At 37.0% G+C, this 27,867-nt stretch overlaps 1 protein-coding gene across 1 annotated transcript in view; it reads right to left on the bottom strand.

Annotated features, from left to right (window-relative positions):
• The window catches only part of LOC140239958 (aquaporin AQPAe.a-like), a 37,994-nt gene extending 11,288 nt beyond the window's left edge, over positions 1-26,706 (bottom strand). The window contains exons 1-2 of the mRNA XM_072319771.1: positions 26,333-26,706; positions 24,806-24,968 (exon numbers count right to left, since the gene is read on the bottom strand). Of these exons, the coding sequence (XP_072175872.1) occupies positions 24,806-24,968; positions 26,333-26,522 (353 nt within the window). The 5' untranslated portion in view covers positions 26,523-26,706. The remainder of the gene's footprint in view (positions 1-24,805; positions 24,969-26,332) is intronic.
• Positions 26,707-27,867: the final 1,161 nt, after the last annotated feature.

Here is a 27,867-nt window from a genome sequence, read left to right as displayed (position 1 = left end):
AGCAGACGCTTTGTCGCGAGTTTGAAACTGTGCGCGCGCTGATAATGTTGCCGAACGATAATTATATCAAATCTACAGTGAAACCTACATCAAGCTGAACATTCAAACAGGACTCAAAACAGACAAGAAACGGATGGTGATTTTGTTTTGTTTTGTATTGCATGACAAAGTATACATGTGTTTATGTATTTTCGTTCAGTTTTCTTCCTTTCCCAAGGATCTGTGAAGGAAGAAATTGTATTCATGCTAATCATGTTTGTATTAAGCGAAAACAGTATAATGTGAGTGATGCTAGGAAGTATGAGAAAGTACTAGTACACAATATTCTGTCTTTATAAGAAGACATCACTTGAAAAATTTCATGATGTGTTACATGCCAAGCATTGTATGATGTTTTGAAAACCCAACATTACAGGAAGCGTCAGGATACAACATTTGTGGTGTGTAAGATTACAGTGAAAGTTGTGCTTCAGTTGCACACTTCTATTTTGATTTTGTTCAATGTACCCCAAAGAGTCAAAGGATTCATATTGTATGTACATGTATACCGATACGTTGCAGAGTTAATGCTAGCAAATGCAAAAACAGTATAGCAAAAACACAACCGGCCAGTCACAGGAAAACTGTTGATCAAATTTTGAGTTTTATATCAACCGATCTGTGTTAAAACAAAAGAATTTGTGTTGTTTTGTATAAATGAAAAAGTGTTGAGTGACAGTGAGGCATAAAGAAGCCAAAATGTTATAATGTCACTTTTGTAAATTAATAACCTGTATATGTATTTCGTTACAGAGTGACAGCGTCACATTTGTGTGTCGAGTATGATCTCGATATATTCCAGAGTTTGCACATATATTACAACATCTTATCGCGTGACAGTACATATGTGTGAAGGGACAAAAAGAAATGTCCGATGGTTAAAATTTTGTTGCTGTTTTGGTTAACGCATGACGCAGAGTTGACATAAGTATAAGATGTATTAGCAAGTACATTGAGTAGATGTACACATGTGTCATAGCGTTTAAATACGATGTTGTTATAATCAAGAGATGTGTGCTGTTCCTTCATTCAGTGAAAATCCAGTGAAAGTTTGTGTTGGAGAAACAGATATCTTTGCAACAGTCCGAACTATTTCGTGAAGAAAGTGTATTTTTGATTTTCACATTTAAAGATGAAGTGTATGTGTTACAAGAAAAAAATACATGTCTGAAGTTATGTTAGTTTATTAGTCAAGTATGTGAGGATATAATTACAGTCGAGACTACCAGAAAGCACAGTCTCAGTCAAAATATCAATACTACTGGAGAAATGATTGATTACATTTGGTGTAATCTTTCCGGATTATGTGCACTCGTATGTGCACCCGTTGAAAACAGTTTCACATGACTGTGTATTACTGTAGACTGTTGATTTGTGTATTTACATGTTTTGTAGGGGGCTTGTCAAGTTTTCATAATTATTCTAAAAGTGGACAATTGATGCCGGAGTTAACTGATTCTGATAAGGCTCAAAATCAGTAATTACAAGTGTAGTAGGCTAGGTGATGTTGTAAGAAAACAACACCAAACTATTTGAGTTTGTAATCGTGTAAGCTGAATAGTACGCAAGAACAGTGAAGTAAGCCGTGCAACGAAGGTGTTTATAGTCGAAAAGTTACATTCATAACTTTCCTCTTGTTGGGGGGAGGTGTGACGGAGAACCGTGATATGCCTTGGTGAAACCAGGGTGGGGTGGAATAAAAGTGTCCATTCGGGACATGAGAGTTGGAGTTGGCAAACATGGCGTGAACAGTCGCAGTCATTCGGTGCTGATCCAAGAATGTTTTGTCGGTGTATGACAGTTGTTATGTCGGTGCTGACGGGTGTTCTGTTGGTGCATGACACTTGCGCACGTGCATCAGTGACTCAAACTTCAAGAACTTTAACAAAGATTGGAAAGTTTGGCTGCCAGTGTGGATGGACAACCATAGATCGCAAAGGCTTTGTAAGATTTCCTAAACTCTGACATTATCTTTTACCAGTGTGACCGTGGCTATTATTACAGTGATGCCAACCTTACACTGTATACGCCGAATATTTCGCGAGGTTTTTATTTTCGTGAATTTTGAGAGTCAGGTGCTATTAGCTAAATTAAAGACATGCGAAAATATCGACTTTGATCCCGATGTGGATGTGATGTACACGGGTACATTTCTCCGTTCAGCATAAGACTCCATAATCGCGAATTTAACCACTCGTGATATCGTTTGGAATTCCTGATTCGCGAAAATTTAGACTCGTGAAATATATGGCATATACAATGTACAGTATTCAGCAATGCAGTATTTTGAGGGCTGAAAAGGCTTCTTTTTTTTTTAAGGAAACCAGTATTTTTACCTTTCCTGCAAATAGTGTGGTGATATGTAGGTACCTACATGTACCACAGAGTAACACAATTTGAGAAAAACAATGTTTTCCATGAAACCTGCAGTAGGGGCCTACGTTTGGCAAAAACAGAAATACTGGAAAAAAAAAAGGCAAGAGTCAGCACCTCTGCTATTAGATTGGTTGGGGGGGGGGGGGCAGGGCGGAGGGGGAGGAGCAATATTTAGGAAACAGACCTTGACTACTGGGTGTGCTCTTTTGTATGGTAAATATAATTCAAGGGTGCATTGTTCATATTTTCTGGTGAGCTTATCATGAATTGTAATTTGCAATTTTTTCATCAATATTCTTGCTTTTGTGAATCTAATTGTTAAACTCAATTCGGATCCAACTGCATGGAACTTTATTTGTTTTCAAGTATGACAAGGTCGGACAAGCTCACTGGTTTCAGGGAAAATCATTTATTCTCAGGTTGTGCCTGAACTTATAATACAATGTCTTCACTGCTAGATCTTGTAAAATTTGTGAAGTTATAAATGATAATCTTTTATATGACAGACAAAAAATATTGGTGTTAGAATGCCTACTGAAAATACGCTCTCTCAAAACTAACAGCTCATTACACACAGGATTACTCTGTATGCTTTCTCTGAACACGCTTAATTGATTTCATAATTTGGATCTGAAACTCAGGTGGCAAAATTACAAGTGAAAGCAAAGAAATAACTCGATGAAAGAAAAGAAGAAGAAGAAGAGAGTGTGAAAAATATCAAACTCTTGTCAGAACATGGGGTGTTCAGGGAATCTCCTGAAGAATCAGGGACATACTGTGACTCTACACTTCTTCTTTTTTTTTACCTTGCAAATAATTTTTGGCCCAATTTTTCTCCCGGTGTTCTAATTCAAAGGTAAATTTTCATCTAGATGCCTTTGTATGGGCTGCATAAATGTCAACACCATAATTGGGCCAGATGTAGATTGTATGCAAGCAATCTCTGAAATCCAACCACAGAGCTGCATCGCTTTCATACTGCACACACGCCTGATCAGAATTTATTTCCTGCACACACTGGCCCTAAATGACAGCATAAAGAATAAAGAATGAAGATGTGGAGCCTCATTTCAGCTGATAGATGCGTGCAGTCACCAATCATCTCTTGCTAGTTGGGACTCGGGATTTCAGAGGCAGAATTACTGCTTTAACCTTTACACTCTCAGAGACAACTAATATCTACATGCAATGTCAATGACATTTTGGGATCATAGAAAATGAAAAGGTTAATAAAACAATATTGGAGTAACGTCTCAAGAGCAAACATTTTTCTTTTTAACTGCTTAAAGGGACTGTACAGTACTGGTTGAAATGGGGATTCATGTTTTGAACATTCCTAAGTGAGATAATGAGAAACCTCTTATGAAATATGAAAGAGCATGTCATTTTAAGAAGGATTCAACATTTATTTGATGAAAATTGGTTTTCAAATGGCCGATATATCCAAAAAAGTGATAATAATAAAAGACTACAGGCCACGCCTTTTATTAGGATCTTTTTGTTTCACCTTGTTTTTGGATATCTCAGCCATTTCAAAACCGATTTTCATCAAATAAACTTTTGATATGGGTCCCTTAGAATTGCAGGCTCTTTGACATTTCATACAGTGGTTTCTGAATTTCTCACAAAACATTAAAAGCTAAATCCTCACCTCGACCAGAACTGTACACATCCTTTAATATTGGATGAGATATTGGTCAAAAAGGATGCATTTCTCATCAGGCAAATTAGAAGTCGTAGAAAATTCATCTTAATGAAGCAAGAACATTTATCTCAATGGAGGAGGAGAATTCAAAATATTTGTGACCAAAATATGAAACTGTGGGTATTGCATTACCTTTCGTAAGTCATGGAATATACGAGGGGGTATTCCACACTTATACTCCCAAATAGTTATTTAGACAATACATCAGGTACATTGTAGTCCATTGTCATGCTGAGCTACATAAGCCTACAGCCCCTTGATAAAAATATGATTTTATTAAAAAGAAAAAAAAAGTGATATAAAACACTATCTTTTCATTTTTTGATTGCATGTATTCATTCATTCACTTTTTTTTCTTTTTACTTTTTTATTTTTTATAACTGAACAGAGGAACATGTGCAATAGATGTATTTCCAATAGTCATATCCAAAATGCGTGGAAAATTGCTGTGCAATGCTAGGAAAATTATTCCCGATGTGTACATCTACAGTGGTAGTTGTAATACAATGTACGTATCATTTCACAGGAAGAAAAAAAACCTTTCCCCTTGAATCAAACTTGCATTGGAAGCTAGCAGCTCCGATGAGGAAATTATCTACAGTCTCCCTTGATGTCCATGCCCAGGACGAACTACTTTATACACCGAATATTTCACGTGGTTTTTATTTTTGCGAATTTTGCGAGTCAGGTCCTATTCACAAAATTAAAGACACACGAAAATATTAACTCTGATCACGCTATGAATGTGACGTATGCGTATATACAATGTATTCTCTGTTTGTTACATGACTCCATGATTGCAAATTTAACCACTCCTGAAATTGTCGGGAAGTTCTGATTCACAGAAATTTAGACTCGCTGAATATATTGCGTATACAGTAATTGTAATTCATGGTCAGGAGCTATTAAAGTTGTATACCGCACAGGTGGTATCTTCGCCTGCAACTTCAACTCTTCTTTCATCATTTGAAGATGAAACCAAATGAAGATGGTATCAACAGTATCCAGCACTGATACCTGTATGCTCTGGCAAGCAAGCGCTTAAGTTCTTCTACACCTTTAAACATGCCTGCATGGGGCTACACCCCTTAATATGTTTTTGCCCGACATTGAGTATTACTAGGAGATATCGTTTAGCTTCTGTGCAGTGTCTGCTGAATCGCAAGACTCCACACTCCGTGGGAACGATCCATCCTGACAAAACCATCCACATGTTGGCAGCAGCATTTAGATCTTGAGCTCCTTCATTTCTTCTTTCCCTTTCTTTTCTTTTCTTTTGTTTATTTAGTTGTTGTTGTGGGAGGGGGGGGGGGGGGTTGTCACGGTCTCTGAATGACTTTTCCAGGCAGTGACCTGTGGCTCGGGTCGGCTCATGAGCAAGCGCAAGCCACGATTTTGGCAGCTGGCGGCGCAATGAGGAACGATTAATCTCCTCATGGCGCGATGAGATAACCAATTGGCATCGACTGACATCTCTACTTCCTATGATGTTTTTCATCCCGGGTGCAAATTACCGGTGAGCAGCGGGCCTGAATCTGTCGATTGGAAAGCAATTGGAACTTAACTTGAGCTTTACACTTGTCTTTATCACTTTGGTATAAGTAATTTGCTTTTATAGAGACAAGCGGAAAGGCTCTGCTGCTTTTAATGACCAACATTAAAATCTAACGTTTCTTATAGTATATCAAAAATTGTCGGACTTCTCGCAAGCTGCTCATGGACAGAACTATAAAGGAATTACAGAACAAAGTGCGAAAAGAAGCAATCACAGAAACCAAGCTTACACAGCATTCATTACGCTGGGGTACATATGTAGCTGAACATTGGATCACTACACGGTGCACTGCACCAATCAGGAAAGTACCGATGTTAATATCTACTCAATCTGTTTCAATGAGACAGTTATGAGGTAAATTTCTCTGTTGAGTGTCAGAGAATAAGACTAGAAAAGAAAACAGAAAATCATTCAGTAGAGATCCTGAATCAATACTCATCTTGTGAGTCGGAACTTTAATCACCTTTCAAAGAGCCCATCAAAAGATAAAGCACAATCAATTTCCCCCTCATCAGGAAAGTAGTCTGGACTCAATACTAACATATCAAATGGAGTAGCTATTAGATTTTACCCCCCCCCCCCCCCCCAGAAAAAAAAAAAAAAATATATATATATATATATATATATATATATATAAAATAATAAATGAATAAATAAATAAAATTAAATTTAAAAAATAGAAAAATAGAAAAATAAAATAAAATAATAATAATAAAAACAAATATATATTGTCGCTGGGGTGACAAGACCTCGTATCTCAAAAATGTCAAAAATTTTTTTTTTAGCTTAATGGTCAAATAATGGGTCAAGTGATGTCTTGGCCAAATCCTAACTGTCTTACTCAAAAAATGAAGCCACCATGACATGTCAAAGAGAAGGCTTTCCCATTCACTATAGTGCTTTGGCCGCCATGTTTTTTCGCTCTCCTGAACATTTGACAATTTTGAGATACGAGGTTTTGTCACCCCAGCGACGATATGTGTATATAATTAATAATAATTTGCACTGATATTATTTCAAAAGCAATTTTTCTGAAAAGATGCTTTCAAATTAACAAATTAATCTGTGTTGTGGTCTTCTGGCATACAGAGTCCTTGACTTGATTTTGTTCTTTTGTTCTTCCTGTCGGATATATTTTCATTACTGTGCGGCATTAAAAAAAGAAAAAAATAGATTCACAACTTAATCAGAGATTTTTTTCAGTCACACTTTATATATTGTACTGTGTGTCAAGCTTTTATCTAACTTAATACTCAATGCGCACAAGAAAGGCACTGGGGAACTAACAGACAGTCTATGCATCATGTATACTTAATGTCTTCTGTGTGGAACCACAAGTTTATGAAATGCTACAGAGCATATAATTCTATTAGGAATTCAAAGTTGTTGCTTTTGGATGAAAATCGGTTTTGCACTGGCTGAGATATCTAAAAACAAAGTAAACAAAAGCAATCCTAATAAAAGGTAACACTAGTCCCACCTTTTATTGAGGTAAGTCCCACCTTTTATTAGGAATACTTGGTTTTTGATATCTCAGCCATTTCAAAAACAATTTTCATCAAATGAGCTTTGAAAACCTCTTTGCTCTTTCATATGTCATAAAAGGTTTCTCAAATCTATCTCACAAATTAGTGTGGAAACCTGAAGTCCCATCTCAACCAAAGCTACACCATGCCTAAAAATAATTTTGTTTTTGTGGGGGAAAAAGAACAGGCATTCTGGAAACTCCAGTTCAGAAATTGATAATTATAACATCTGTCATAAGAAGCTCCATCATATGTATGTATTTTGGCTGCATGATTTCTTTAACAGTCTCAACTCTAACACCCTTGTGGATTTAGTACAGTTGAACCTCTCTTATCCGGCCCCCCTTTATCCGGATCTCTCTATTATACGGACGCAATCTCGCCGTGATATATATATATATTTTTTTTTAATAATTATGGGAGGAAAGGGGGAATTCCCAACTCCTTGAGAACTCCTACACAAACACACATGAATTACATATTACTTCCAACATTAACATACACCTCAATTTTGGGGTCTGTTACTGAGTGTAACAATGAAAAGGTTGCAGTATACACATTACTACATGTGGTACTACAATGGGCTACATCAGTACATGTGTACGTGTATGTATATGTACATGTATAAAGCATTGAGTCTCCCGTATCCGGCCAAATCCCTCATCCGGATGAGCCCCGGTCCCGACTTGTCCGGATACGAGAGGTTCAACTCTATACACTTTTACCAGGCATGCATGGAGTAAACAAATACATGTACTACAAAACATACGCAGAGGGGTTTCACACTAGCAAGGTCAAATTGTTTACATGTCAAAGGTACATCAAGAACTGAGCGTTGCACATGGACTTGGAAAGCACCTCCAGGCCACCACTGGCCAAAATTGATTAAAGAAATCTGCTACCCACTTTTTCTATTTTTTTTTTTTACTGGTCCATTCCTGAAAAGGTTACTGGTCCAACAGTGAGTTTTACTGGTCCTCACATGGACAGACATAGCAGGAAAGCAATCGCACTCCAAATCTTGACATTTTTTTGCAAGCTGATGAAATGAGCTTTTGCTCTATTGTCTCAACTTTATACAGTTGAACCTCTCGTTCAACACATGCGAACAAATTTCAAATCCACGAACGGATAAGATGTTTGTGTGCGCATGCGCTGGCCGTCAATTCAGTGTAGCTCTCCCAAGGTCCTCTCGACCGAGTCACATTCAGTCATCAATTCGAACAGAAAGGGACTATTAGCAGAACCAAACGTTGCTCGAAGCCTGTTTTCAAGACTTCAACTTGATTGGTAAGTCTTCAAATTGAAGAATTTTTTGGATTTTAAGTTGATATTTACCCGCGATACTATATCTGTCATGATCCTGTAAGCTACAATGCGAAGCCCCATTTAGCTATGCGTATGGGGCTGCTGGTCGCAGTTAGCTACTCAGTATGCGTATGGGGCTGCACGCTGCTGGTCGCAGTTATCATGCAATAATGGTTTCGTACAATACGTGTGCTACCTCGCCGCCGTACGGCGGCGGCTCTGGTATGAAACCATTATTGCATGATTACTAAGACATGAGAGCACTTTGGGGCAAGTAAGTCTCACAGTGTTAGTTATATGAAAGGTACTTTAACCTGAAACACAAACTAAGACAAGGAAATTTAGGGAAACTTTTGAGGTAATACCAAAACTTTATATTATCTTTAATGTTGGAAGTAATATGTAATTCATGTGTGTTTGTGTAGGAGTTCTCAAGGAGTTGGGAATCCCCCTTTCCTCCCGTAATTACTGAAAAAAAAAAAAAAAAAAATCACGGCGAGATTGCGTCCGTATAATAGAGAGATCCGGATAAAGGGAGGCCGGATAAGAGAGGTTCAACTGTACCTAAATGAATGTGGTATGCACACAGATACTAGATTAGTAATACTAATCTAGTATCTGTGTGCACATTCATTTAGGTATAGGAGCATAAATGCAACATTTATGGATCACTAACTTCTCTACTTAATTCTGCACTGTTTTTTTTTTCAATGGAAATTTTGTATAAATTATCAGTGATTTTATTTATAAACAAATTATACAGAAGGGTTTCAGAAAAGAAAAAAAAAAGGAAGTATGTTGCTCATAAAGGTACAATAGGGTTTTAGGGCCAAAGTACATTGTATCTGAGAAAGAAAGAATGACAGAAAAAATATGGATGACTTCTTTGATTTGTATTTGATTGCCGAAGCATGAGCGATGCGAGCTCGCTGCAGCCTTGTCAAAACAATGGAAGTTGGACCGCCAACATCTAGTGGCGCACAATCCCGATGTGGGGTAAACACAGGAGTGTCTGGGGCGGTGAGATTCTTTGTTGCCAGTTTGTTTTGCTCGAGTACCCCACCGCCTATTTTATACAGTGCCTTCGCTTGGTGCAGAGACAGTGCAATCTTTATATTTGGACGAGACAGCAGAATTGTCCTTCACTTACATGCATATTCTATGTACTTGTATTGAATGTTGTGGAGAGTCCATAACTAGCTTATCATTGTATGTTCTGACAATCGAAGGAACTATATGACAATGTAACGCAAGTTCACTTGTATTGATTCATGATACATGTACCTTCAACATCACTTTGCTGTGGCCTTTTTATATCTAAATACATGCCACATTATATAATAATTTGTGTACTCCCCCCCCCCCCACAAAAAAAAAAAATCCAAACAAAGATTCCACCAGCGACATCACCTGTCAATCATTGCTATCAAAAGTACAGATGCACTATTATGATGAACAAAAAATCACTGAAATGCATCTCCGCCGTGATCTGGCAAAACTACATCGTATCTCGTTTGAAGTGATTTTGAGATACATGTATTCACGTTTAAAGATTAAACGCCTGCAGTTTTACACAGAGTAACTTTATACATAACTTGGAATTGTGTTCTATAACAAAAAGGAAACTTCAAAACGTTTTATCTAACCCAAAATACATGCTAATTGCCACATATTTAGAGAAATTTTAGAGTTTTTTTAAAGTAGTTCTGCCTGATCATAAGAATCCCATAGATTGTGCACAAATACGACACCCGCACACGGATCGGAACTTGAGATACATAGTTCTGCCAGCCGCTTAAAGGTCCAGTTTACCTTTGGGAACTTGCATGTTTCCATGTTACTGATATGATTTGATAACTGATATGATTTGATAACTAAATGCATTGAGTTGAGCTGAGTTTATTGTGTCGTTTGTTTGTTTGTTTGTTTGTTCATTTTTCCATCTGAGAAGATGACTGAATAGCCCATATTCGGCTGCAATAGCTGGTCTTCCATGGGGTCCAGTTGGATGTACAAGGCAGAACCACTTCACAGGGTTTAATAAACACCTTGCTCTTTGCAATAATGAAGCACTGCAGGATCTTTTTTATGTGCATGAGTTGAGACTCTGTCACACAAGGGACCTCCATTTAAAGGGTATGTACAGTTATGGTTGAGGTGAGAATTTAGCTTTTAACATATTGGGAAATATTCAGAAAACACTCTATGAGATGTCAAAGAGCATGTAATTCTAAGGGGTATCAAAAGTTTATTTGATGAAAATCGGTTTTGAAATGGTGAGATATCCAAAAACAAGGTGAAACAAAGAGATTCTTGTAAAAGGCATGGCCTGTCACCTTATATTATATCACTTTTGGGGTATCTCGGCCATTTGAAACCAATTTTCATCAAATAAACGTTGAATCCTTCTTAAAATTACATGCTCTTTCATATTTCATAAGAGGTTTCTCATTATCTCACTTAGGAATGTTCAAACCATGAATCCCCACCTCAACCAGTACTTTACAGTCCCTTTAATGTCCTATTCCTGGGACAGTGTTTTCCTCTTTAATACTACAGGGGACGGTATATTACCACACACATAACATAATCCTTTTTCTGAAATCTTCTGATGAATAAAAGTGGAAAGTATGTGCTTTACTTCTTTTATGATGAGTTTCTAGTCAAATACTGATCAGCAATTGGATTTGAACATGGTCATGTAGTAGTGGAATATTTCTCTCACGTTGAACCACAGGCAAAGGATATCTAATTTAATGTACTCCTGCAGGAGAACATTTTCAGAATGAACAACAGGGAACAGTTTAAGAATGAAAAGCTTGCAAACAATGCCAAAAATTGGGACTAAAAAGTTTGTAGGAAAAGTGCATTGATAGAAGCAGGCCTACATTTTTGCATTTCATTGTACTTTACCAATGCTAAAACCCAAAGGGCAAATAAAATTGATTTATGTTGCCAACCTGGGGAGTTTCAGTCAGCATGGGAAACTGGCACATGTTGAATAAATGTGGGCTTTATGAATGACATTCCATTCCAACTTTCAAAGGTCTCGCCAATCTACTGCACAGCAAATGGCTTTTAAAGGTCCAGTATACCTTTGGGAGCAGTGATTTAAAAAATTGTCAAGATAAGTATCCCTTTTGATGCATACACTTGTATGTGTAGGTCAGTTGTATCACAAAACATCCAACCCTACAAAATTTTTGCAATAAAGCCTAAAATATGAGGAGATATCACTATTTTTTCTCAATAAACCATAACTGTAGACAGTTTGGTCTGAAAACTGTTTTAATCATAACTATTGTTCACATTTTGTATAACAATACTTAACATCGATTATACTGATTAAGATTTTTACATTGGTTGTTTCTATCCCAAACTCATATTTTAGAACTATTTTTAACCCGTTGAGGACGAGTCCCGAGTATACTCGGGCAGGTGTCTATGGGAAATGCGTGTTGTAGCAAAATCAGTCCGTCCTCAACGGGTTAAGCACTAATGCTGGGTTTTTGTTTCATATATATATGCAAGTGGCAGATTATGCCTTTAATACCTCAAAATCTGCATTCACTTCTCCACAGACTTTGGGGGCGCTTGTTAACTGGCCAAACGAGACTGGAGCAACTCTCTCAAGCTTTTGCACAAAAGGGCAATCATTCTTCCATTTGGAGCCATCTTGGCCTGATGAAGATGGGAAATAGAGAAATGACTGAGAAGGAAAAGGAAAATGATGCCGATGCAATTTCCTTTGACAGATCAGCAATTTGCAGGAAATGCTATATGGCTAAAAATTGTACAATGACCTTGTAGGGACAGGATGCACAGAGGCTGTGCTATACAGTGAACAAAAATCCTCAAAATGTGCTGAATGAATGTGGTTTGGTTGAATGTTTATAGTAGAAGCATGGTTGATACACTGTGTAGTGGGGTAAGGGGGGGGGAGGGGGAGGGGGAGGTATTGAGTAGCTTGCTAATTTTGAAGGAAATTGCTGAAAATCTGTTTTTATATGGTCTGGTATACAGTCCAGGCAATGGAACTCTCCATATTTCCGCTTGTTCGCTGCTAAACTTCATTTATACAGTCAATAGCATATTGGCGATCACTACAAGTAAACACACACAAAACTGCCTGACAAAAACAAACAAACAAACAAAAATGCTTGCAACAGTCTACCACTGTCTATGCTCAAATCCAAATCCAAATCCAGTTGAAAGTCAAATACCATACTGTACAAATTGATCATATTAAACTTGTTTTAAAGGCAGTATAGAAGTGGATGGGAATGGGTTTCAAAGTTGGTATACACTGTACAAAAAGTGGATAGGTACCAGTTTTAAGGTTGGCATACAAAGTGGATGGAGACTTTGTTTTAAAGGAATGGTTTCATTTTGGTTAAGGTGGGGATTCAGATTTTAACTTTGTGTGAAATAATTAGAAACCACTTTACGAAATATGAAAGAGCATACCATTCTATTAAAGAGGAGTTCAAAGTTCATTTGATGATAACTGGTTTTAAAACAGCTCAGATATTCAAAAAACAAAGCAAAACAAAGTACTCCTAATATAAGGTGGGTCACATCTTTAATTAGGACTACTTTGTTTTTGGATATCCCAGTCATTTTAATCCCACTTTTTCTTAGGAACAATCTGTTTTTGGATGTCTCAGCCACTTCAATCCCACCTTTTTAATAGTAATAATTTTGTTTTTTGCATATCTCAGCCATTTCAAAACCAGTTTTCATCAATGAACTTTGAATTCCTCTTAGAACTATATGCTCTTTCATATTCAATAAGAGATTTCTCATGATCTCACCAAAAAAAAAAAAGTTGGAAACCTGAAGCCTCATCTCAACCAAACTATACCATCCCTTTAAAAAGTCAGTATACGAGTGGGCAGGAACCTGTTTTAAAGTCATTAAATATATTATGTTACAGGATCTAGCAACCAATTTCAAGGTCTGTAAAACAAGTGGGAGGAAATGTAATGTATGTGATGGCACCCAATCAAATATTTCATCAAGTCATTGAGAACAGTTTCAAGTTATGATCCTGTTCCATCACAGCACTACAAAATGGAGAAAATAATGAATTTGTGTATTATAATGCACATTTTAAAGTAAATAAGCCTAGCAGCAATATTGGAAAAAATACACAGAGTTGTACAGTCCGGTCACTTATTGAAGCCTTCCTAAAAGTTTCAGGTAGACTTTATTCTGAAATAAAGCATTATTTGCATCAAAACAACTCACAGTGTGTGGTGCTTTTAATAACAATGATAATAAAACTATAGTAAGTTCACCTAATACCATTTGGTGCAAGAATTTTGTGTCCCTTATGAATGAGATATTGCCATTCTGCTGATTTAAAGGAATGATACAGTATTGGTGGAGCTGAGGATTTGGCTTTTAACTTTTTGCGAGATACATGTACCAAGAAAAGACTTATAAAATGGTACAGAGCATGCCATTCTAAGAGGAATTCAAAGTTTATTTGATGAAAATCGGTTTTGGAATGGCTGAAACCTCCAAAAACAAAGTAAAACAAACCGATAGTAATAAAATGTGGGTCCCACATTTATTACTCTGTTTTGGGTATCTCAGCCATTTCATAACCAATTTTCATCAAATAAATGTTGAATTCCTCTTGGAATTACATGCTCTTTCATATTTCATAGAGGTTTCTCATTATCTCACCCAAAAATATTAAAAATCTGAAGTTAGGTCTCAACCAAAACTATATAATGAGCCCTTTAAAAATGTCATCTTGACTGTAGAGTGGGACGTCACTTGAAGCTAAAATTAGAGCGTGAATTCTTTTTAATACCAGAGACCTGGCCTTTTTGTCTCACGTCACCGGTGTATGATTACTGTGAAGTCGCAATCGCATTAAAAGTCCATTGCCGATGCTCTCTTCAATCCTTGCGTGTTTCCTTCTGAAACCTACCGACGATCGTGAAACAGTCGTTAGCGGTGGGTTCTGTCAGGCGGTTTCAACATCAAGTACTGACACAAACATAGAGGGCTCCATCAATATAGATAGGAGCGGGATCTCCATACCATGACATTTACACACTGCGATAAACACCTCACCATCTGCCATGAAACACAACATTAACATGTGGTCTCAACTTGTACAACATGCTATGTATACCATGTTCACTACCTACGGGTACATTCACTCGTACACTCAGTTGAAAGTGTAAAAAGTGTTTGCACAAGATTGCAATGTTGTAGAAGAATATAGGCCTACTGGACACAAGCAGATCGAGAACATGGGCTCCCCCCCCCCCCCAAAAAAAAAAAAAAAATAATAATAATAATAATAACGATAATAAAAATAATGATAACATAATAATAATAAATAAAAAATGAAAATAGAATTAAAAAATTAAATTAAATTTTAAAAAAAAAAAATTGAGGTATTACTCGCCCATCCCCAAAATATCCCAATCCTATGTTGTTGGTAGTTTCCTTGCTATCGATATTACATCTGATAGTGAGCACTGCAATCAAAAACAACATGGTGTGGTATGTTGTTAAGGTCACATTTGAAACTTAGGCCTAAAACTCTAAATATTCTGTGGTCTTCTATTAAAAGTTTAAATAATTAACAAAGTGCACTCTATATCTCATTTTTCAGTGACTGGTTTACTCAATTACCTTATCATTATCTTCTTTTTTTTCCTATGGTTTGACACCTTTGTAGGATGATGAATTACAACAACTATAAAGTACATAATCTGTGTGCAAATGCTAAGTATGGATGAAATGGGGTCATTGCGCTGCACTTTCAGATATTGCATGTAGCTCATTGCTAGCGATGTGAAAATACTACATTACATTGTAGTTCTATTGGTATCAGCGATGATAAGCATCATGTGAATGCAACTCATACTCAAGAGCTCATTTACCTCTCATCAATGACACCATAGCTGTGTGAACATGGCTGTCACATCAACTTGACATGTTGTGAGAAATACTAGTGTATGAAGGTCACTATGCACACATATGTATTTTACATCATCCATCAAAAATGATCTAGTTCAGATGAAATCCAACTACAGTGTGTGTACCTACCCAACATGTCAATTCTTCTATACTCTTTCGTATATTCATGTGCCTACATTGTAGTTACAATGTACACTCTTCCAAATGCTCTATGTTTGCCTTGATATCTTGGTCAATGGAGAATCATGAATTTATAAAGTTTGGGTTAAATCCATGTGCCATATTACTTGATAATGATATCAAAGAGGACTACTACAATATTGAATTTTAAAAATGTACAATTGTCTACAACTTTGTGAATTCAACATTTTTTTCATTTTTTTAGACTGCTCTACAAGGTAGATGACAGAACACTTCACTTACCTATGTACATGTAGAGAAGTCAGGGGGAATAACATTACCTTATCAGTCAAGGGAATGTGTACTCTTAAAAAGAAAAAAAAAATTGTAGAAATCTCCTTGGAAAATGTTTTCTTTTAAATATATCTGTCTACTATTGTGACATCATGACTAGCTCTGGTCCTGTTTAAATCAATGATGGCACACTGATTTCAGCTGAAACATCAGAATCTATACTTTTTGAACATACAGTTGTATAGCCCAATTTTCTTCAAACGTGAAGAAGTGTGAACAACAGATATTTCTGCATTCAGTGAATCCTCAGCGTATCGTATATTTTCAAGTGAAATTCTCCTTCATTTGTCATTCCATACCCTTTACATCCCCTGCATGCTTAATTCATACCTTTGAAGGACACATTCACCTCTATACGTGTACAGTAGATTGTGTGAATGAAGCAATCAATTATAGAACACATCAGTGAAAGTTTAAGGAAAATGGACAATCCATTCAAAACTTACAGACTTTGCATCAATGTTTAGTTTCTGTGCAGTCACTGCTGGATGAGAAGACTTAGAATACAGTTTGTGATGTCACATGAGTAGAATGATATAAGAAAACTTAAAGAGAATTCCACCAAATCTATTTTTCTGAAAAAAGGTACACATTCTCTTGACATTTTGTTAACATAAACTGTATGTTATTAAAGGGATCATATAGTTTTGGTTGAGACCTAATTTCAGGTTTCTAACATTTTTTGGTGAGATACAGTGTAATGAGAAACCTCTAATGAAATATGAAAGAGGATGTAATTCTATGAGGAATTCAATGTTTATTTGTTGAAAATTGGTTTTGAAATGGCTGAGATATCCAAAAAAGAGCAATTCTAATAAAGTGTGGGACCCACACTTTATTTGAAATGGCTGCGATATCCAAAAAAGAGCAATTCTAATAAAGTGTGGGACCCACACTTTATTACAATCGCTTTGTTTTACTTTGTTTTTGGATGTTTCAGTCATTCCAAACACAATTTTCATCAAATAAACATTGAATTCCTCTTAAAATAGTATGCTCTGTACTATATCATATAAAGTGTTTTCTTGGTATCTCGCAAAAATTTAAAAGCCCAATTTTCATCTCCACCAATACTGTACCATCCCTTTAAAGGGTAATATTATTCCCCCTGCCTTCTGAAAGAGGCAAAGAAAGTGCTCCTTTATTATGTGAGAAAAGTGAAAATTTGATGAATTTTCTTTTATGAATGTGACATATTACTGTAGTTGTCTTCTCATTCACCAATAGTGGCACTGAAAATTCAAAAATTCAAAAAACTTTTGAACCCACTGCCCAATTTTCCTCAAATTGTCACTGGTGTGCTACATTGTACATGTACAAATGTAGTTATTGCTGCAGTTACTTGACCCACATGTACAGTACAATCCGGAGAACTTGTCCTTGATTTAAGATATTTTGTTGTACATATTGGGGATCCCTTCAATCGAGTCTTTCGTTTTTAAGTAACACTGAAGTTACAGAGCATTTTTTTTCATGTAGTATATCTTGGTAATAAATTCTTGTAATGCTCAGATGAGATCAATAAATTTCAATGCAAATTGAAACCGACACATAGCAAGAGGTGGATTCATACAGTGCACACAGCTGTGTGCTCCATTATATGTGCTCCATTATAGAGTCTTCTGGAAATAGTCCATCGTCATGTCATTTGCAGGATAAATAGGATAGTGTATGTGCATTTGTATGTCACTCGTTAGCAGGAAATAGTCAACGAGTCGGCTCCTCCACAAACTGAAGAAGCAGGAACAGCCAAGATCTCTTCCGTACTTCTCATCTCGGAGCTTTGCAAAGGGGATGAGGCGCAATGGAGGAACCAGTGAGGGGAGCCCTCGCTTGACTGATTAGAGGCACGCTGTGCGCATACGGAGTTTGCATTTGTAGGGGATAAAGACAATTGCAATGATCCGTCATCCCGTTTGAAAGCGTTTGACCTTTCTTTCTGTGCGTTCTTGTATGAAAAGGATAAAAAAACAAGGAGTTCATCATATACAGTACGATGTACCTTACCATACACCCTACTCGGCTTAGGCAATCAAGCCTTGTTTATGGGGGACCATCCTTCTATCCACATGTGAGCAGATATTTCCAATATCCAACAATTTAAAAGCTTATCTACAGTGTGCATTCAAACAAAAATCCTCACTGAAAAAAATGGCCTTGCTAATGGGAAGATGCCATTCATGGTATATCAGTAGATGGCAGATTTTTCTTTGTTTTCTTTGTTTAATTTTTGTTCCTACCATTTGCAGAAATCTCATTCCTGAAAGATGAAGCACACCAACTGTTCATAACTGACGAAGATTTTGTTGCATTGCCTCCCAGCACAGAGTAGCCACATGCTAGTGCAATATACAGGTTCAGACATTTCTATATTCTGTGTGTAGTCAGGACATTGCCTTGCTGCTGATGGGGGGGGGGGGGGGGGAGGAAAGAGAAAGTTGCTATTAAGTCCTCAACAAAAGGTCAAATTGTTGCTCACTTCAACTTAAATATCAAAAGGTATTTTTTTTGTTTTAAACTTTAAGGTGTTTTTATAGAAATACTGAGTAGACTTTTACAATTTGGAATGAGCTTTAAAAAAAAAAAAAACACTGAAAAAAATGTTTCTATCATGATTTTTTTTTATTTTAATGATCACAACAAACTTAAACACAGTAAACTTTCTAAATACGAGGTTTCAGTTTTGATAGAGAAAAAGAATTACAGTATACTATAGAGTGTACACATATATACTGTTATTTTCGCGTACAGATATTTTCGCGAATAACGAGGCCATAGACATTTTCGCGAGATGTTGTTTTCGCATATTGACGCCGGCGCTAACGTTAATGCACTATTAACAGGGCGCATGGAGACATTTTCGCGTGTTGTTAAATTTGCGATCCAACTGTAATTCGCGAAATTTGCGAAAATTAAACCCTCGCGAAAATAACAGCTTATACAGTAGTTTGTTATCAATAGTAATGATCCAGTATTCTAAAAATCACCCAGAAATGAGTCCTCAGGGAGACAACTGCTAGCAATTTTTCACACAAGAGCCCTGTCAGAAACTCCCAGGCCTGTGTATCTACAAACGAACTACACAATGTTTATGAGTACACGTACAAACAATGGACAGAATATTTCATGTTTTAGTATCAAATTTAGAAACAAGAGAGAATCTGAGATCACAAGAGTGCTCACTGAGCGCTTTACGCTAGCGCGCTGTCGCGTACACACACTGCAAACGCAAGCATTTTACACGCGTATAACGTAGTTTCAGGATCTCGGCGAGCGTGCAATGGAACAAATCGTATGGATCCAAAATTGCACGGCGAATGGACCCATAATTGCATGGATGATGACGTCATAGTGAAATGGGCCGAATGATCAATGTCAAACAACCAATCAAATGACAAGGATCTCTTCAGGCGTTATATAAATATGTGTGTACATGTACAATTGTTGTTACTCTCCAAACCTTAATACTAAAGTACAAACACGTACAACGTACAATGTACCTCTGACATTTGTACACAATTCAGGTTCTGTCTAGAGTACCATGGTGCACGTGGATACACAATATTAAAGCTCTACCTCCTCAGTAGATGTGTGTTCACACACAAGCTTTTATAATGGTTTTTGCATCACGATGTAAAAATTCCATCTTTTATTGCCACTGTTGGTTGAGGAGTTTTTCATTGTGTGTTTTTTTTTAAATATAAAATAACAATTTTATCTGCTTCATACAAAGGTATCTCAAAACAGTTGTAGGTATTCAGCATATTCGATATCAGCCTTTCAAACTGCAGTTTATTTGCTGTCCCCTGCCCATCCCACTCTGACTCATCATCTATTAAAAACACGTATACCAATAAATACTCTGAATACAGTTCTGTTATCAAACACTCCAAAGAGAAAATATTTCCACTGAAGTTCTGTACAAATATTGCACATGTTATCTTTTCACACATTACACTTTGCACAGATCGGCACACAAACAGCCAAAGAGGGATTTAGTAAACAAGTGCATAATTGATGATTTAACTATTGTATTGTGATTCATGCAGTATGTGATCTTTCAAAAGCAAACATTGTCTTCCCTCCTACACTGTACATGAATTATTCATGAGCATTAGTCTAACAATCAATAAGCTATGGTCGATGGACATGTACATTGCTGTATGTACTTGTGTAAATGTACTGTGTATACTGCAAAACATCTCAGTTTGTACATAATGCTTGTAATTTGTAGGCTTATGTTGCACAGTGAGGACCATTCGACCCTTTGGCCCGAATTCACAAAGGTGGTACAAATGAAACCATGGTTTAAACCATGGACAAAAACCATGGAGCGCCAAGTGTCGCATGGAATATTTCGTTATGCAATCAGTTATTCCGTTGATGAAATGACTATTTTGTAACTAAATGAACATTTTGTCCATGAAATGATAATTTCGTTAATGAAACGGTCATTTTGTAGACGAAATGACCAATTTTGTAATAAAATATTCTGTGCGACACTTGGTGCTCCATGGTCTTTGTCCATGGTTTAAACCATAGTTTCATTTGCACCACCTTCGTGAATTCGGGCCTTTGTGTGCTCTGAGTACAAACACAATGGTACACACTCTTCAAAGTCATTGGCACATACTGTACACTGTACAGGGTTAAAGCTCTCCTACATGTCTGACCACCGAAATCCACTTTTCCTCATCTCCCAACAAGAGAAGTAAACCTCCAAATCCACGACAAAAGAGCAGGGTATTTTTTTTTCTTTTAACCTCATTTCTTTCCAAATTAAAAAGTCATCAGCAACTTCTCTTGGACATTTGTATAAGGTGTGCATGCTTTCTGCTACCGGTATGTTTTTACACAACCTGAATTGTTATCAAACTTCTACACACTTTGTACAGAAAGAGATTCAAGGTATCTCACCTATAATGCCAATGAATCAGACTACAGTACTCTATCAAAAGATTTTGTCCGGCAAGTTGTTAAATTTCAATGCTGACATGCTGAAGGCAAATTGTTGACATGGACACCTCCTTGTTGAATAACAAACAATTTTTGTAAGAGTTTGCGGTAGCATATGTAAAAAGATTGGGGGGGGGGGGGTGAGCTGGCTCAATATTGCTCTATTGCTATCACGACCTTGCACAGTTTTTCTATTGGGAAAAAAAGCGTTCGAATCTATCCATGGATACAACTTCACAGAAATAAAAAGACCCCCCCCCAAAAAAAAAAAAAAGCAAGCAAACAATAACTAGGACAGATAAAAGAGGAAACAATGATATCAAAAACAGAAAAGGACTAGGCTGGTTTGTGACTGTTGTTGTACAGTTGCTACATTTGTAACCCCCCCCCCCCAAAAAAAAAAAAAATAAATAAATAAATAAATAAATAAATAAATAAAAAAAATGATTTCTTACATTGTAGTACTTGCTATTGATTCCTGTATGCCATCATTCTTGCTAATCACTTGGGGATTTTCTCCATTCCCTTCTTACTGTTTTTTTTTTTTCTACACTGTATGTTACAATGTACGACTTACAGCTGTATACCCCCTGTCCAAATAAAGTACAGCTGTACATGTATGTACAAATAGAGTAGCAGTTATTCAGCCTCTTCCTATTGGACTCAAATATACGGAAGAATTAGAACTTGGCACAGATACATTAAAGGATACTTTGTACTACAGTCTACTCGGCACAATGAAACACGTCCAAATAATCTTGAAAACACAAATTGGCAGTCCGATCTGGCAGTAAATAAACTCGGCAAAGACGCAAATTGCTCTCGATTCGGCGTAATTGTGAAGGATGAAGATGAAAGCAGCAGTCAGCATCAATATCTCTACCAATATGTCTCATTGTCACCTTTTTATGAACAAACACATTTTGTATGTCAGCTTGAGAAATCGCAGCTGCAGACCTGAGGACTACAAGAAGTACATTGTACACATGTACACAAAGTTCACCAGGTGCTATTAGGAAAATGTGTATTTAATACATGAAATGATTTCACTTTTTCCATTGAAATATCTGGCATGTTGAAGTGTTTTTTGCAGTATTACCCTCTGACTACAAGATTAAAATATATATAATGTTTAAATAGAGCTTTTGACTATTGAAATATGATGCGCTGAAGTTGTACATGTTGATTGTACCATGTATGTAGTGATAAGTATCAAAAGCACCAAGTCTTGAAGAAGAGTTTCAATGTACAGCTGTACACTGTAGTATGTACATTATTTGTGCAGTACATCTCCCTTTACGTATTATTGTATTGCCACACAATTGCTAAAATATTGTGGCAAAAGACTTTTAAAAGCACCTTGCGTTGTACCTCTCATCTCATGTAAGGTTAAAGCAAGAAATATTCGCAGCATGAAATTTTGTGGCATGACTTTTTGCAAATTGCCAAATGTTGGTATTCAGTCCATTTATAGTGTAGACAAGAACTTTTGCCTGCATTTTAATTCTGCAAATTCATTTTTTGCTGTTTTTTAATGACCACATCGTCAGAATTAGATAGGCTCTCCAATTAACATGGGCAGCTCTACATTTTTTTTTCCATAAAAGAGTGAAGTTTTGCTCCCATTTCACTGTACAACGCAAACGGCTGGATATTAGCCAAACTGGGTAAATTTTGTCCCCACCATAAAGTTCAACCATACCAGAGTATTCAACCCTGCACTGGCTGCAGTGACCCCATACTGTGTATAAAGGTCACGAGCGATGCTGGCATGCCTAATTCCAATTGTGGGCTGAAAATTAAAAACATATTGGTGGAGCTGGTCGATGAACTTTCTCTGGCAGGTTCATTAAAATCATGCCTGTTCCACTTTGTGCTACAAATCACAATCAGTTTACAATCAAATTTTTTAATAAGAAAGAAAATTGCAGTGAGTAAATCCTCTTGAAAGGAAATTGGAATTTAATTTCCACTGTGAAGTGGCATGTACAACAAACAACTTCAAAGGCTTTAAAAGTAATTATCAAGATTACGTGTATTTTAAACTCACAAGTTCACTGTCTTTCTTTAATACACACACCTACATAAAATGTACTTCGTAAAGAATAGTCAAAGTGAAAACATAGCAGTTCTGATGTGACTGATGTACGTGTAGTTACTGTCGACTTTTGCTTGAAAAATAACGTAAATGCATTTAAAAGCGTGAAATACGGTTGTAATGTTGTAAAATACATTGTACTTGTATGTTACAAGTTTCTTAGTTGGCTAAAGATGAAAATGTGAAATATTAGCCAAAAGGGTTTCCTGGAAGTGCTGAAATATCACAGCTTTCATAATACCCACTTGGTTGCTACATGATGTTTCATATGGTATTAAATTACAGTATGTACATGTACATCGACTACTTGTACATAGCCAGTTTGTATATCAGGCCACAGAGGCATCCATTGCATGTGAGAAAGAATACTGTATACGCTATAATTTTCGCGTACATAAATTTTCGCGAATTGCCGCTGTCACACATTTTCGTGAGTGGTTAAATTTGTGATTGGGGGACCAGAGAAAATATGAAGAGGCAAAGAAAGTGTGAATTTTCAACTTAAATTTACTAGCAAATGAGAATGATACTAGTTATACTGCATGAAAAAAAAAAACTTACCAAACTCTGCGAACTAGTAAGTTAGAATTCAACATTTTTGAAGTGGTTAAGTCCATCGTGCTAGATTTCTGACTAGTATACTAGTAGTTAGACGTGGACGTGCTGTACGTAAACAAGCTTACCCAGTATGGTCTGTTCGGTAAGCCGTGACATGGTATACTAGTACTGAAATGTTCGTATCATCAAGGCAAGGGATTCATTTTGGAAGGTAATATTTTCGCGTGTTGTTAATTTCGTGAATAGCTCCCGACTCGCGAAATTCGCAAAAATAAAACCCACGCGAAATAAATAGCGTATACAGTATTGCATGCATGCTGCTTGTTCTGCATGCAATTTAGTACTACTGGCTGGACATGATTTGATCATCACATCAGCATACCATCTACCAGCACTACTGAGGGTGCTTCAGGAGTAGAATTTGGGTATAAACCAAGTTTTAATGCAAAACATCCACTTTTGATCTCAAAATACAACAAAAACAAATTATCCCAATAAATTGCATAAACCAGACAAATTTCTTGGTACAGCTTTCCAAAACGATATGCAAGCAACTTCCATGCTGGTTCAAGATGAATCTTGAGCCCTTTCAAATACTATGTTTTAGCTCTAATCACAAGGCAAATGATTAAAAGTTTAGTTGAATTACTCCATGCCTCCAAAGATTGGATTGCATTTCAAGCTTTGGTATCGCATTACATTGAGGCTTCTTCACTTTGTTGGAAAGATGAAATGAAATGAAAATAAAGTGTGTTGCATCACTTAACAGTCATTATCTCTTTGGGCTTCTGTATGGTTGACTTTGCAAACATAAATTTGCACGGTCAGAAATAGCGGAATGGCGATCACGCGCCAAATCTCAAGATTTTTTGCAAGCATTCACGCCTAGTGAGAACTACAGTGGAATGACCATCACACTTCTCATCTTGAAATTTTTTTGCAAGTCTTCACACGGACAGAAATATGAACTTTGTCATGAACTTCTCCATGGATTGTTTCTGGTTTGGAAGACAGTTTAATGCACTTTAATAGTGTGGTTTCTACAGAACCAAAAATGGGAATGACATCAAAACTTAGAAATAATAGCAAAAAAATCAAAAAGAAAACAACAGTGATGTCATATCCAATTCTTCATCGATCTATTAAAGTAAATCAATCATTGTATTGTTCATTCATCTACGCATAAACTGCTTTCATTTATTCAGTCATCTTCCACCGATCTGTAACACTCAGAGATAATATTAAATGTGATCAAGGCTTACCCCTGAAGAAGAAGCACTGCCGTAAAGGCTCCACTGAACTGGACCACCAGGTAGGCCACGCCCCGGATGATGCCGACTTGCCTGGTGATGAGGAACCCTAGAGTGACCACCGGGTTGAGGTGTGACCCGCTCACTGCATCAAAACACTGAGTCAATGTAGCAACTGTGCCAGGGTTTAAAAAAAAACAAAAACAAAACAAAACCAAAACATAACACCAGATAGAATGTTTGAAAGTCACATCGACTATCATGGTCTTGAAGGCACTGTAAAGCACTGATGCTGAGATACACTACAGGTACAGTTTGAGGGGTAATGTTAATTACTGTAGTTGTACATAGAATTTCCTGTGGTTGGAGAGAGAGGAAAAAAATTATTACAGGTCTACTATTATAGAAAAGTTTGAATGGAGCTCCAAAGATTCAGATGGAACGATGTACTGTAGGTCATCAACATAGATCCTGCTATCAGTGGGAAACAAGACTTTTTTGAAGATATTACGAGTGTGATCATAATTTTATCAGCTTTTGAACAATTTCATGTCTATGAAGAAGTACATTTTGAGATGATAATGTAACTGCACCTGTCCTGAACACTTGTACAATACTACATATCTTTCCAGAAAACTGAAAAAAGCTGTGCACATTCATACACAGAACTATAATAAAAAATAATCATCTAAACGGTATTCTAAAATATATAGCCTAAGAAAGTTCAGATACGGCCAGAACCACCCCCCCCCCCCCTTTGAAGGGGGGGGGGGGGAGAGGAAAGGGGTGACATCTTTACTCACAAAAAGAAACCTGGTATTGGATTCCATACCGAATATTTCGCGAGGTTTTTACTTTCGCGAATTTCGCGAGTCAGGTATTATTCGCGAAATTAAAGACACGCGATATTATTGACTCTGATCCCGCTGTGAATGTGACGTATGAGTATACATACACACTCCTCCATTCATTACAAGATTCCACAATCGCGAATTTAACCACTTGTGAAATCGTCGGGATTCCCGATTCGCAAAACTTTAGACTCGCGAAATATATGGCGTATACAGTATTGTTTTAAGTACGCAAATACACTCCTCATTCTGTAACACTGTAAATTTGCATACAGAATGTCGAGCTCTATGGCATTTTGCAGCATTCTTTTAGGACCTACATGGCGAGGTACATTGTACTTTAGGTCCATACTATTGTACTTGGAACTTGCAAAATGCTGTGAACCCGGAAGTGGAGTAAAGGTCAGAGATCAGGTTGCGCCCACTACAATGTACAGTACCTTGATCTGATCAACTGAATAATGTGTGGAATCATGCACAGGGCAAATATGTTACACATTTAGCAAACAAAATAACAATCTTTCAGAAAGAATCTCCTCAGGAGATTGAGATGTTCTGTACCCCACCTCCATGACAACACCCATGCATACTGACTGGTTGGGTGAAAGGATGCTCTTTACAATGTAGGACCTACATCAACATCACACAGTGCTACCATCTGCTAAAACAAAAACTTCTGAAGTTTTACCTGCAAATCCGAGGGTCAATGCAATCTGGAGCTCAGACGTAGCTTCGCGGTCTGTCCACTTCAGGTCCATGGTGCCGACGATGAACATGAAAAGAAACGAGCAGAAGAACTCGGCGACGATGCAGCGACAGGTGTTCACCGAACACTTGCAGCATCTTTTCCTCGTGGACGTACTCTGTGCGTCAGCCATGGTACACGGTGCACGCCGAACAACTTCACCTGATTACAATATTCCCCAATGCAAGTGCAGGCGGTCCTCGAATAATCTCCATCTCGCTCAACAGTTCGGACCTGCAATGTACGCTGTATTCACATACAGGTGTAGCTAAAACAAACAGTCACCACTTCCACAGAAAATTTTTTCATTCTTGTGTGGTGGTCACTCATGAACGCAGGATATGGATGATTTTTATACCGAGCTTCGGTTACCTGAGTTGTTGTCCGTGATGACTGGTTTCTACAGTGATGGTCAACCTACATTGTGTAAACAAGAACATAATGGAAACAAAAGAGCAAAAACACTTGAAAACTTGATTTCAGTTGATTAGATTTGTATGGAATACACTTTCAGTACCTGGTATATTGTAACGTTAGTGTGAAAATACATTAATACAGCTATACAGTGTAAGGATGTATCTTGAACTGTGAATTTCATGCTCGTTAAACGAGCTATAAACATGGAAATACTTGGGAAACAACAACAAATATTATGGGAGATTACCGGTACTTTAATACTAACAAATTAGGGTGTAAACTATTTTCATCCAGGATAAGCACACAAATGAAATGAAAGGAAGTTTCTCCTTTTCTTTAGTTTATCAGAAGCAACACCCACTATTCTCCAAGTCTGGTGGTAGCTCAACCATATTTCTAGTAGGCCTAACATTATGTTTCATTCTTGCTTTTAACACTTCATTGTTTGGCAAACAAAATCTTAAATACGAACTGTGTTTTGCTGCAATTATTTGTAATCGAGTGTACACGGCTACACTGTTTAAAAGCTGAAAATTTGTACAGATTTAGCACCATGCACATGAAGTGAGCATTTTACAAGGCTGAGACAGAGAAAAGTAGACTATAATCTAGTTAGTAAAGTAGAAATACGATTACGAATGAAATCGGATCTTAGTAGACAGTCGACTTTTCTCTCTCTGAGTGAGGTGATGTTGATCTCTCTCTTTATCCAAAATTTATGATCTGAACCCCATAATATTCCATGTAATTCCCCGTCTTGCTGGAGGTTGACTTGGTAATCATGTACAAATGCACACCATGCACACTTACCATTTCCTTCCTTAATTTGTCAATGAAAACTTCTTGTGGCTATCAGAAATGTCAAGATGGACCACATCTGACGGTTTCATGAAATTTCATTGTCAATTACAGAAGAAAAGTAGCTGATTTTGACTCAAAAGTACGCCGATCGACGGCTGTGTCAGTGTAGCATGATGGATGATCGATTATGTGGAAGAGCGATATAATGATAATCGATTGTTGTAGTCTGTGATACAGCCGCTTGTTTGGTGTTTAACCAC

This window comes from Diadema setosum, chromosome 16, assembly GCF_964275005.1.
Source record: "Diadema setosum chromosome 16, eeDiaSeto1, whole genome shotgun sequence".
In the NCBI taxonomy this organism is placed as follows: Eukaryota; Metazoa; Echinodermata; class Echinoidea; order Diadematoida; family Diadematidae; genus Diadema; species Diadema setosum.
The sequence above is the reverse complement of the archived record's forward strand: the minus strand, read 5'-3'. Positions and strand labels throughout refer to the sequence as shown.